A 12,317-nucleotide genomic window follows, 5' to 3' on the forward strand; every position below is an offset into this window, starting at 1 on the left:
AGTCCATGACTTCTTGCAAAGTCAAGGAACTTAGTGCTATTCAGGTTCACAGTTCTTGACCCATGGGGACCAACACCCATCTCATAACCATCCCTATCAGTTCCAGTCGATGCATTGAAATCCCCCAAGACTTGAAGTGTATCTCGGCTGGGGCACTGATCAACCACAGACTCGAGTGTGGCATAGAATGCGTCCTTCACGGTGAGATCACTCGCCTCAGTCGGAGCACAAACAGAGACCAGAGAAATGACACCCAAGGAGTGACGAATCCTTTGTCTCATAATACGCTCGTTGACCGGTGTTACCTCACTTATCATTGGAGTCAGCTTATTGGACACAGCTGCAGCCACTCCTTTGGAATGGTAACCATCAGAGCGACCAGACCAATAGTGGGTGTAACCACCCACCATTATCTCGCCACTATCCGGTCTCCGAACCTCAGAGAGTGCTGTAATACCGATGTCCAAACGTTTGAGCTCAGATGATAACAGAGACAGGTGATCATCCTCTTTTAGGGATAGGACATTCCAGGCACCCACCCGAAGGGACCGCCTCAGGTTAACCCAAGGAGACCACCGTCTGGTGGACGACACTTCAGCACCACTCCGACACACTCCCGCAATCTGACCCTGGAATGTTACCCCGTGGTTTCTCTCTTGTCATCAAATATTGGGGGTCCTGAAGGCTTTTCCCCAATCCCGTCATCCGGTGAGCTGCCCTGTGAAGGGAAGCTGCACAGGAGGTACTCCCACGGAGTGGGTTTTTAGATTTCTTTGCGTTTTTGTGTTTTGCGGAATGAAGGGTTTTACGGTGGCCTGAGTGCAAATCCTGCTACCAACCTCCTAATAAGAAGTAACCCAACTGCAGGAGGACGTCCGCAGACACAGTTGGGCACTAGATATGGATGGCCGTTGGCTCACAAGGATCCCCTCCACCCTTTGACAGGTTTTGTTTTTAATCCTGCTGGGTGTCCATATCCAAACACCCTGCTCACCAAAAACTTGTGGGGGAGACGGTTTAGTCGCCGACAACCCGACCATGGAACAGGTTAGTACAGGTTTACATGATACCTATAGCAAGTCACAGATCTGATCTGGACTGGTCCTTACCAGTTATCATACCCATCCTCCTGCCCATGGCACACTGAATCCTGTTGTGAGGCAGTTGACTTGAAACAACTTGCGTTCTCCTCCTGGAAGGCAAATCAGACCGAAGGAAACCTCACATCATTCCACAAAGCCCACAACAAGCATGTATCCACACTCAGGAGAGCCATAAAACCCGTCTGACCAACCCACCGGTCATCCGTCCATGTACTTTTGTGTACGTGATATTTCAAAAACTATTCAACAAATTGGCTTTCATATTTCAGATATCTATTCCTCGTGACATGATCTCAACCTGATGAGATTGCGGCTATGATTGGCTGAATTATGTTGTCATGGCAACCATCTCAGTCATTTGGCTTGTGTACACGATATTTCAAAAACGGTAAAACATTTCGGTTTCATATTACACAAATCTATTCCTCATACCACGCAAAAGGTGGAGGACCCAGAGTATCAGCTCCTTGTTTATTGGGAATGCAGCAGCAGCCAACAGCACCAAACGACCACAGGCCACGAATGGAAGTAAAAAAAAAAAAAATGAGTATAGTGGGGCAACTTAGGATAACAATTGTGCATTTTGTGAGGAAAGCACCAAATTTGGCACACTAGTCGCCTATCGTATTATGAACAGATTTGGATATTGGGCCATCTCAAAATTTTTGATGGCAGTGGAAAATGGCTGCCACAGCCATCAGCGGCTGAATTTGAGATGGCCCAATATCCAAATCTGTTCATAATACGATAGGCTCCTAGTGTGCCAAATTTGGTGCTTTCCTCACAAAATGCACAATTGTTATGCTATATATTAGCTAAGTTGCCCCACCAGTAGATAAAACTCTGAAGTGGGGTTTTTCAGCCATTGGATCATAAATGACTGAACTGAAGTCCCTCAGTCGGTGGTTCGTCAGTTTGTGCACCGTCTGTTCAGGCCTTTAAAACACTTGATTTACATTGGAAAACTGGGAAGTTTAGACATTTAGCCTGTGCTGGTTCTCTGTCTTGCAGTCTCTCATAAACATTTCGGAAATTCATTAATCAAAGGATTTAAAGACAGGAAGATTTCAACAGGACAGGCCCATGATGATGAAGATGAAGAAAACTTTGTGGCCTCTTATATAAACACACAAGTCTTATATGGAGGACTTTAGATCCAATCATCCCATTAATAAACTTTCCAAATTACAAAAAAAAAAAAAAAAAATTTATTGAAAAAGAAACAGCTGACGAACAGCAAGAAAAAACAGGGAAGAATAAGTTGTTATAATCCAATAATTTATTAAGAATTGAAAATTTATTCCACCATCAAAGCGCCTTGTCCGTCGCTGACGATGATGCACGTACAGCCACATACTGACTCAACACCTCCTCCCTTCTTTCCCCCCTCCCCTCCCTCTCTCCCCTCCCTCTTTCCCCTCCCTCTTTCCCCTCCCTCTTCCCTCTCCCTGTTTCCCCTCCGTCTTTCCCCTCCCTCTTTCCCTCCTCCCTCTTTCCCCTCCCTCCTTCTTCCCTCCCCTCCCTCCTTCTTTCCCTCCCTCCCTCCTTCTTTCCCTCCCTCCCTCCTTCTTTCCCTCCCCCTCCCTCCTTCTTTCCCTCCCCCTCCCTCCTTCTTTCCCTCCCCCTCCCTCCTTCTTTCCCTCCCCCCTCCCCCTCCCCCTCCCTCCTTCTTTCCCTCCCTCCTCCCTCCTTCTTTCCCTCCCTCCTCCCTCCTTCTTTCCCTCCCTCCTCCCTCCTTCTTTCCCTCCCCCTCCCTCCTTCTTTCCCTCCCCCTCCCTCCTTCTTTCCCTCCCCCTCCCTCCTTCTTTCCCTCCCCCTCCCTCCTTCTTTCCCTCCCCCTCCCTCCTTCTTTCCCTCCCCCTCCCTCCTTCTTTCCCTCCCCCTCCCTCCTTCTTTCCCTCCCCCTCCCTCCTTCTTTCCCTCCCCCTCCCTCCTTCTTTCCCTCCCCCCTCCCTCCTTCTTTCCCTCCCTCCCCCCTCTTTCCCTCTATTTCTTCAATCCCACACCTCATTTGAGCGGCTCCTGTTTGTATCTAATAAATATACGACCTTCATAAAAAGACGATCCATCATTTAAGTTCCTGGTTTTGTCGATGAAATCGAATTTGACATTTTGAAGTAATCTCTCGTGGACTAAAATTTCTATCAACTCAGAATAACAAAATAAAAAGTTCAACAACAACAACAACAACAACCCAAATAGAGGAAGAAGTGCATGAGCACGTGAGGACGGACCTTCAGTTGTGGAGAGGTAAATCAACAACGGGGAAATACGTGAAAACGTGTAACACGTGTTTGTTGTGTCGGGCTTCCCGCATTCATCGACACTTGCTGTTCGCGTTTCGCGATTTAATTTTGTGCTGAGCCGTGTTTGTGAGGATCGTAGGTTTAAATTGAAAGTGGGACCTTGCTTGGCTTGGGCTATTTTGAGTGTTCTTGGTTGTGCTGAGCCGTGTTTGTGAGGATCGTAGGTTTAAATTGAAAGTTAGACCTTGCTTGGCTTGGGCTATTTTGAGTGTTCTTGGTTGTGCTGAGCCGTGTTTGTGAGGATCGTAGGTTTAAATTGAAAGTGGGACCTTGCTTGGCTTGGGCTATTTTGAGTGTTCTTGGTTGTGCTGAGCCGTGTTTGTGAGGATCGTAGGTTTAAATTGAAAGTTAGACCTTGCTTGGCTTGGGCTATTTTGAGTGTTCTTGGTTGTGCTGAGCCGTGTTTGTGAGGATCGTAGGTTTAAATTGAAAGTTAGACCTTGCTTGGCTTGGGCTATTTTGAGTGTTCTTGGTTGTGCTGAGCCGTGTTTGTGAGGATCGTAGGTTTAAATTGAAAGTGGGACCTTGCTTGGCTTGGGCTATTTTGAGTGTTCTTGGTTGTGCTGAGCCGTGTTTGTGAGGATCGCAGGTTTAAATTGAAAGTGGGACCTTGCTTGGCTTGGGCTATTTTGAGTGTTCTTGGTTGTGCTGAGCCGTGTTTGTGAGGATCGTAGGTTTAAATTGAAAGTTAGACCTTGCTTGGCTTGGGCTATTTTGAGTGTTCTTGGTTGTGCTGAGCCGTGTTTGTGAGGATCGCAGGTTTAAATTGAAAGTGGGACCTTGCTTGGCTTGGGCTATTTTGAGTGTTCTTGGTTGTGCTGAGCCGTGTTTGTGAGGATCGTAGGTTTAAATTGAAAGTTAGACCTTGCTTGGCTTGGGCTATTTTGAGTGTTCTTGGTTGTGCTGAGCCGTGTTTGTGAGGATCGTAGGTTTAAATTGAAAGTGGGACCTTGCTTGGCTTGGGCTATTTTGAGTGTTCTTGGTTGTGCTGAGCCGTGTTTGTGAGGATCGCAGGTTTAAATTGAAAGTGGGACCTTGCTTGGCTTGGGCTATTTTGAGTGTTCTTGGTTGTGCTGAGCCGTGTTTGTGAGGATCGTAGGTTTAAATTGAAAGTTGGACCTTGCTTGGCTTGGGCTATTTTGAGTGTTCTTGGTTGTGCTGAGCCGTGTTTGTGAGGATCGTAGGTTTAAATTGAAAGTGGGACCTTGCTTGGCTTGGGCTATTTTGAGTGTTCTTGGTTGTGCTGAGCCGTGTTTGTGAGAATCGTAGGTTTAAATTGAAAGTTGGACCTTGCTTGGCTTGGGCTATTTTGAGTGTTCTTGGTTGTGCTGAGCCGTGTTTGTGAGGATCGTAGGTTTAAATTGAAAGTGGGACCTTGCTTGGCTTGGGCTATTTTGAGTGTTCTTGGTTGTGCTGAGCCGTGTTTGTGAGGATCGCAGGTTTAAATTGAAAGTGGGACCTTGCTTGGCTTGGGCTATTTTGAGTGTTCTTGGTTGTGCTGAGCCGTGTTTGTGAGGATCGTAGGTTTAAATTGAAAGTTAGACCTTGCTTGGCTTGGGCTATTTTGAGTGTTCTTGGTTGTGCTGAGCCGTGTTTGTGAGGATCGTAGGTTTAAATTGAAAGTGGGACCTTGCTTGGCTTGGGCTATTTTGAGTGTTCTTGGTTGTGCTGAGCCGTGTTTGTGAGGATCGTAGGTTTAAATTGAAAGTTGGACCTTGCTTGGCTTGGGCTATTTTGAGTGTTCTTGGTTGTGCTGAGCCGTGTTTGTGAGGATCACAGGTTTAAATTGAAAGTTAGACCTTGCTTGGCTTGGGCTATTTTGAGTGTTCTTGGTTGTGCTGAGCCGTGTTTGTGAGGATCGTAGGTTTAAATTGAAAGTGGGACCTTGCTTGGCTTGGGCTATTTTGAGTGTTCTTGGTTGTGCTGAGCCGTGTTTGTGAGGATCGCAGGTTTAAATTGAAAGTGGGACCTTGCTTGGCTTGGGCTATTTTGAGTGTTCTTGGTTGTGCTGAGCCGTGTTTGTGAGGATCGTAGGTTTAAATTGAAAGTTGGACCTTGCTTGGCTTGGGCTATTTTGAGTGTTCTTGGTTGTGCTGAGCCGTGTTTGTGAGGATCGCAGGTTTAAATTGAAAGTGGGACCTTGCTTGGCTTGGGCTATTTTGAGTGTTCTTGGTTGTGCTGAGCCGTGTTTGTGAGGATCGTAGGTTTAAATTGAAAGTTAGACCTTGCTTGGCTTGGGCTATTTTGAGTGTTCTTGGTTGTGCTGAGCCGTGTTTGTGAGGATCGTAGGTTTAAATTGAAAGTGGGACCTTGCTTGGCTTGGGCTATTTTGAGTGTTCTTGGTTGTGCTGAGCCGTGTTTGTGAGGATCGCAGGTTTAAATTGAAAGTGGGACCTTGCTTGGCTTGGGCTATTTTGAGTGTTCTTGGTTGTGCTGAGCCGTGTTTGTGAGGATCGTAGGTTTAAATTGAAAGTTGGACCTTGCTTGGCTTGGGCTATTTTGAGTGTTCTTGGTTGTGCTGAGCCGTGTTTGTGAGGATCGCAGGTTTAAATTGAAAGTGGGACCTTGCTTGGCTTGGGCTATTTTGAGTGTTCTTGGTTGTGCTGAGCCGTGTTTGTGAGGATCGTAGGTTTAAATTGAAAGTTGGACCTTGCTTGGCTTGGGCTATTTTGAGTGTTCTTGGTTGTGCTGAGCCGTGTTTGTGAGGATCGCAGGTTTAAATTGAAAGTGGGACCTTGCTTGGCTTGGGCTATTTTGAGTGTTCTTGGTTGTGCTGAGCCGTGTTTGTGAGGATCGTAGGTTTAAATTGAAAGTGGGACCTTGCTTGGCTTGGGCTATTTTGAGTGTTCTTGGTTGTGCTGAGCCGTGTTTGTGAGGATCGCAGGTTTAAATTGAAAGTGGGACCTTGCTTGGCTTGGGCTATTTTGAGTGTTCTTGGTTGTGCTGAGCCGTGTTTGTGAGGATCGCAGGTTTAAATTGAAAGTGGGACCTTGCTTGGCTTGGGCTATTTTGAGTGTTCTTGGTTGTGCTGAGCCGTGTTTGTGAGGATCGTAGGTTTAAATTGAAAGTTGGACCTTGCTTGGCTTGGGCTATTTTGAGTGTTCTTGGTTGTGCTGAGCCGTGTTTGTGAGGATCGCAGGTTTAAATTGAAAGTGGGACCTTGCTTGGCTTGGGCTATTTTGAGTGTTCTTGGTTGTGCTGAGCCGTGTTTGTGAGGATCGTAGGTTTAAATTGAAAGTTGGACCTTGCTTGGCTTGGGCTATTTTGAGTGTTCTTGGTTGTGCTGAGCCGTGTTTGTGAGGATCGTAGGTTTAAATTGAAAGTTGGACCTTGCTTGGCTTGGGCTATTTTGAGTGTTCTTGGTTGTGCTGAGCCGTGTTTGTGAGGATCGTAGGTTTAAATTGAAAGTGGGACCTTGCTTGGCTTGGGCTATTTTGAGTGTTCTTGGTTGTGCTGAGCCGTGTTTGTGAGGATCGTAGGTTTAAATTGAAAGTGGGACCTTGCTTGGCTTGGGCTATTTTGAGTGTTCTTGGTTGTGCTGAGCCGTGTTTGTGAGGATCGGAGGGTTAAATTGTTTGGACCTTGCTTGGCTTGGGCTATTTTGAGTGTTCTTGGTTGTGCTGAGCCGTGTTTGTGAGGATCGTAGGTTTAAATTGAAAGTGGGACCTTGCTTGGCTTGGGCTATTTTGAGTGTTCTTGGTTGTGCTGAGCCGTGTTTGTGAGGATCGTAGGTTTAAATTGAAAGTGGGACCTTGCTTGGCTTGGGCTATTTTGAGTGTTCTTGGTTGTGCTGAGCCGTGTTTGTGAGGATCGCAGATTTAAATTGAAAGTGGGACCTTGCTTGGCTTGGGCTATTTTGAGTGTTCTTGGTTGTGCTGAGCCGTGTTTGTGAGGATCGTAGGTTTAAATTGAAATTGGACCTTGCTTGGCTTGGGCTATTTTGAGTGTTCTTGGTTGTGCTGAGCCGTGTTTGTGAGGATCGCAGGTTTAAATTGAAAGTGGGACCTTGCTTGGCTTGGGCTATTTTGAGTGTTCTTGGTTGTGCTGAGCCGTGTTTGTGAGGATCGTAGGTTTAAATTGAAAGTTGGACCTTGCTTGGCTTGGGCTATTTTGAGTGTTCTTGGTTGTGCTGAGCCGTGTTTGTGAGGATCGTAGGTTTAAATTGAAAGTTGGACCTTGCTTGGCTTGGGCTATTTTGAGTGTTCTTGGTTGTGCTGAGCCGTGTTTGTGAGGATCGTAGGTTTAAATTGAAAGTGGGACCTTGCTTGGCTTGGGCTATTTTGAGTGTTCTTGGTTGTGCTGAGCCGTGTTTGTGAGGATCGCAGGTTTAAATTGAAAGTGGGACCTTGCTTGGCTTGGGCTATTTTGAGTGTTCTTGGTTGTGCTGAGCCGTGTTTGTGAGGATCGGAGGGTTAAATTGTTTGGACCTTGCTTGGCTTGGGCTATTTTGAGTGTTCTTGGTTGTGCTGAGCCGTGTTTGTGAGGATCGCAGGTTTAAATTGAAAGTGGGACCTTGCTTGGCTTGGGCTATTTTGAGTGTTCTTGGTTGTGCTGAGCCGTGTTTGTGAGGATCGCAGGTTTAAATTGAAAGTGGGACCTTGCTTGGCTTGGGCTATTTTGAGTGTTCTTGGTTGTGCTGAGCCGTGTTTGTGAGGATCGCAGGTTTAAATTGAAAGTGGGACCTTGCTTGGCTTGGGCTATTTTGAGTGTTCTTGGTTGTGCTGAGCCGTGTTTGTGAGGATCGCAGGTTTAAATTGAAAGTGGGACCTTGCTTGGCTTGGGCTATTTTGAGTGTTCTTGGTTGTGCTGAGCCGTGTTTGTGAGGATCGTAGGTTTAAATTGAAAGTTGGACCTTGCTTGGCTTGGGCTATTTTGAGTGTTCTTGGTTGTGCTGAGCCGTGTTTGTGAGGATCGCAGGTTTAAATTGAAAGTGGGACCTTGCTTGGCTTGGGCTATTTTGAGTGTTCTTGGTTGTGCTGAGCCGTGTTTGTGAGGATCGGAGGGTTAAATTGTTTGGACCTTGCTTGGCTTGGGCTATTTTGAGTGTTCTTGGTTGTGCTGAGCCGTGTTTGTGAGGATCGTAGGTTTAAATTGAAAGTTGGACCTTGCTTGGCTTGGGCTATTTTGAGTGTTCTTGGTTGTGCTGAGCCGTGTTTGTGAGGATCGTAGGTTTAAATTGAAAGTTGGACCTTGCTTGGCTTGGGCTATTTTGAGTGTTCTTGGTTGTGCTGAGCCGTGTTTGTGAGGATCGTAGGTTTAAATTGAAAGTTGGACCTTGCTTGGCTTGGGCTATTTTGAGTGTTCTTGGTTGTGCTGAGCCGTGTTTGTGAGGATCGTAGGTTTAAATTGAAAGTTGGACCTTGCTTGGCTTGGGCTATTTTGAGTGTTCTTGGTTGTGCTGAGCCGTGTTTGTGAGGATCGCAGGTTTAAATTGAAAGTGGGACCTTGCTTGGCTTGGGCTATTTTGAGTGTTCTTGGTTGTGCTGAGCCGTGTTTGTGAGGATCGGAGGGTTAAATTGAAAGTTGGACCTTGCTTGGCTTGGGCTATTTTGAGTGTTCTTGGTTGTGCTGAGCCGTGTTTGTGAGGATCGGAGGGTTAAATTGAAAGTTAGACCTTGCTTGGCTTGGGCTATTTTGAGTGTTCTTTGTTGTGCTGAGCCGTGTTTGTGAGGATTGTAGGTTTAAATTGAAATTTGTGCCTTGCTTGGCTTGGGCTTTCCTGTTCCAGTTTCTTTGTGTATCTCGAAAGTAATCCAGTTTGTGATGGATTGTTGCAGGAGTCACCATGGCACTAACTGAGGTTTCAAGCAACAAGAGTTTTGGAGGTTTTCAAAAGGTTTTTGAGCATACAAGGTTTGTCTAACTTTTATAATCAAAACTTTTTTTTTTCCCCCAAGTGCGAGTTTTTAATTTTAAAGTGAATATTCATAAGCCATGCCAAGTTAAATGAAATCGTGTGTGGAATGTATACAATGATGGATATTATCAAGTCTCGTGTTTGGAGGATGGAGGGAAAAGACGTTTGAGAGAATCTACACACCTGCAGCATCCATCCCTTGAATCCATCAGGAGCCCACAACCATTCATTAGTCCTGTGTTTAGCTGTAGGTGTTTGTCATGTTTGACAATCTCATACTTCTCCTTTTTTCCAAGTCGTGAGTTGGGGCGGTGGAGGGGACAGAGAGGTTGATACCTGTGGTGTGTGTGAGTGGCCACCTGGAAGAATATCCAGAGAACGTACTGGTCAAAATGGAAGCAGAAAATGCCTTCAATGTTATTATTCTGGGAGAGTTGCTGAAACCTTGACTTGGATAGTCCAGATCTGGCCCACCATGTCCATTTTACCAAGCCAAGGAAGATGCAATTCCAAGGACTGGTTGAACCAGTGTCTCATTGGTGCTTTTGGGAAGAGGGGGTGAGGGAGAGAGATCAGGGAGATCCCCTAGGTCCAGGTATATTTGTTGCCACCATTATCCCAGAGAGTCTGACACCCTTGGAGGAATTTTCTCGCCAGACCATCACAACTTGTGTTGATGATGACTAGCAAATGGGAAATGCAATCCAAGTTGGCCAGGCATTTATTTCTCTGCAATTGAGGCTGAAGAAGAGCTGCACCTAGTGGTGGACTCAACAAAGAGTGGAAACTGTTCTTCCTCTTTATTTTTTTTTATTACGAGAATGCAGGACCCATCGCTTCTCAGTCTCGGTGTGCCTGCGTCAACAATTGTCCCATAGGGGATACAACTAATCAAGGAATAACGGTACCCCTACATAATCAGCAGCACAGCATGCATGTACCTGCACAGCATAGAAATAAACACATCTACGTACACGCAGCATATAATGTACTGCACATGCACGTTTGAGGAGCATTTGTTTCCTGGCAGGACCCGTGCCTAATACGTGCCTTGGACAGTTTGATCAAAATAAGGAAGAGAGGGGAGGGGGAGAATATTTTTAAATAATTTTTTTAATTTTGATCTTCCTCTTGGTTTGTTGTGCATTATTCCAAATTCAGCATGTAAAAAGGCTGTGATAAATATCCCATTAACACACTCTCATCTTCCTTGCTCCTGAAGTGTACAGCTAGGCAGGTATCTTTCCTCTGCCTAATTATATTTTTCTCATTAACGACAACCGTTTTTTTTAAATTTTATTATTATTATTTATTTTTTAAAAGCAATTACACAAATTGGTATTCCCGTCAGGGAAGCGATCGGTCTTGCATTCCAGGATAGAGGAGGCCCTACAATATTCAAGGGGTTAGGTTCTTGGAAAATTCCGTGATAGTTGACACCGTGATCGGGCCAATGGGAAGAGGCCAGTTCAGTTCTTGGGATTTGAGAAGATATTGACAGTAGCCATAAATAAACACACTATATATATATATATATATATATATATATATATATATATATATATATATATATATATATATATATATATATATATATATATATATATATATATATATATATATATATATATATATATATATATATATATATATATATATATATATATATATATATATTGTTGTGAATTCGCGCCCCGCCGGCGTGCGATCGACCGCGTGTAACCAATAGCGGCCGCTTCGCCCACCGAACGTGCAATTCAGTCGTGACCCTCTCGGAACAACGCCGGGAGCTAGTCACGAGTGGGGGTTTAACCTCACCACAACTCGGTCCGCATTCTACTCGCGCGAAATAGGGTCCGATCGCTGAATGGTCGATTTACCTAAGTACCCGCACGGATAGCGTACCGAGGAGTTGTACCACGCCACAGGTCGACTCCGGACATGAACCGTTTAAGCGGCTCGTTCCGTGCTACAGGGATAACCGAGCAGAGTTATCGTCGACCTTGACGGTTCAGATTATTTACCGGGCATTTTAAACCCACTACCAATCCCTTACGTGATGCAAGATGGAGATTCAATAAAAGGAAAAGACGAAGCAAAACGGGGAACAATCGGACAAACACATTTATTCACGGAAGCACGGAAGGCACGTATATTACAGTCACAGGGATACAATAAAAGCAATACACGTATTTACAATCACCGTAAAGAAACACAAGCAAAGGACCAACGCAGATCTACAACCGAATAAGGCAATTCACACGGCAACACTTAAAACAGTTCTACTTCTTAAGACTGGCGCCACCCATAGACATTTACACAAAACCCCAAAAGAAAAGGAAGTCGCGACTTCCCTGAGCGCGTCATCCAGCCCTTGGCGACCGCAACTCAAAGTCCCTCTGGCGTGGTCCACTGGGCTCGTGCCTCGCGCCTGCACGTGTCGTCCGCCCGACAACTCGGACGGGGTTTTGGGGGAATGGGCCGGGTTTTCGCCGCTATCTCGGTGCGGACGGGGGGGGGGAGGGGGAGGGAAATGGCAAGCGCTCCGTCCCAGTAGCGGGGTCTCGGCCTGCACCGACTCCGAACGACCCTCCGACCAGGAACAATCACCAGGGACCAGGTTCGACGACCCGTGGAAATTCGACGACCTTCACCCGACCACGACCAGACCCGAACGAACATAAGCAAGGACTCTCCAACAATTCTCGACTATTCTCATTCAGGGACAAGGGACCAGCGACTCTCCAACAACTCTCGACAATTCTCCTTCAGGGACAACTGACCACACACACGCCTTTTGTAGGGTCGGGCTCCGCCCTTCGCTCCGCCCCGCGCCCTGCCCCGTTCTTGGCTCCTCCTTCCTTGGAGACGCTTCCAGAAAATGCCTCGAAGGGGGGCGTTCCTCTCCCCCGGCCGCGTCACACCACGCATCCGCCAATCGGGAGAGGACGCGCCACCCCCTCACCCTTTCTCACCATGTGTGGGGAAAATAGCGGGAAAACCCCACAGGCGTTGTTGGTTTTCTTCTCCACGCGCCGTACGACGAGGGAA

General features: G+C 46.3%; 1 protein-coding gene across 2 annotated transcripts in view; it reads left to right on the forward strand.

Moving 5' to 3' along the window:
- Window positions 1-3,370: 3,370 nt before the first annotated feature.
- ESD (esterase D) overlaps window positions 3,371-12,317 on the forward strand; it is a 57,642-nt gene continuing 48,695 nt past the window's right edge. The window contains exons 1-2 of one of the 2 annotated variants that reach the window (XM_085869205.1): window positions 3,371-3,475; window positions 9,187-9,262. In XM_085869205.1, coding sequence (XP_085725331.1) covers window positions 9,195-9,262 — 68 coding nt within the window. In that variant the 5' untranslated portion in view covers window positions 3,371-3,475; window positions 9,187-9,194. Of the gene's footprint in view, window positions 3,476-9,186; window positions 9,263-12,317 lie in introns of those variants that run through there. The other variant, XM_085869206.1, reaches the window with a different exon arrangement.

This window comes from Eptatretus burgeri, chromosome 2 (genome assembly GCF_056783735.1).
Source record: "Eptatretus burgeri isolate ZD-2024b chromosome 2, Ebu_testis_v1, whole genome shotgun sequence".
Classification (NCBI taxonomy): Eukaryota; Metazoa; Chordata; class Myxini; order Myxiniformes; family Myxinidae; genus Eptatretus; species Eptatretus burgeri.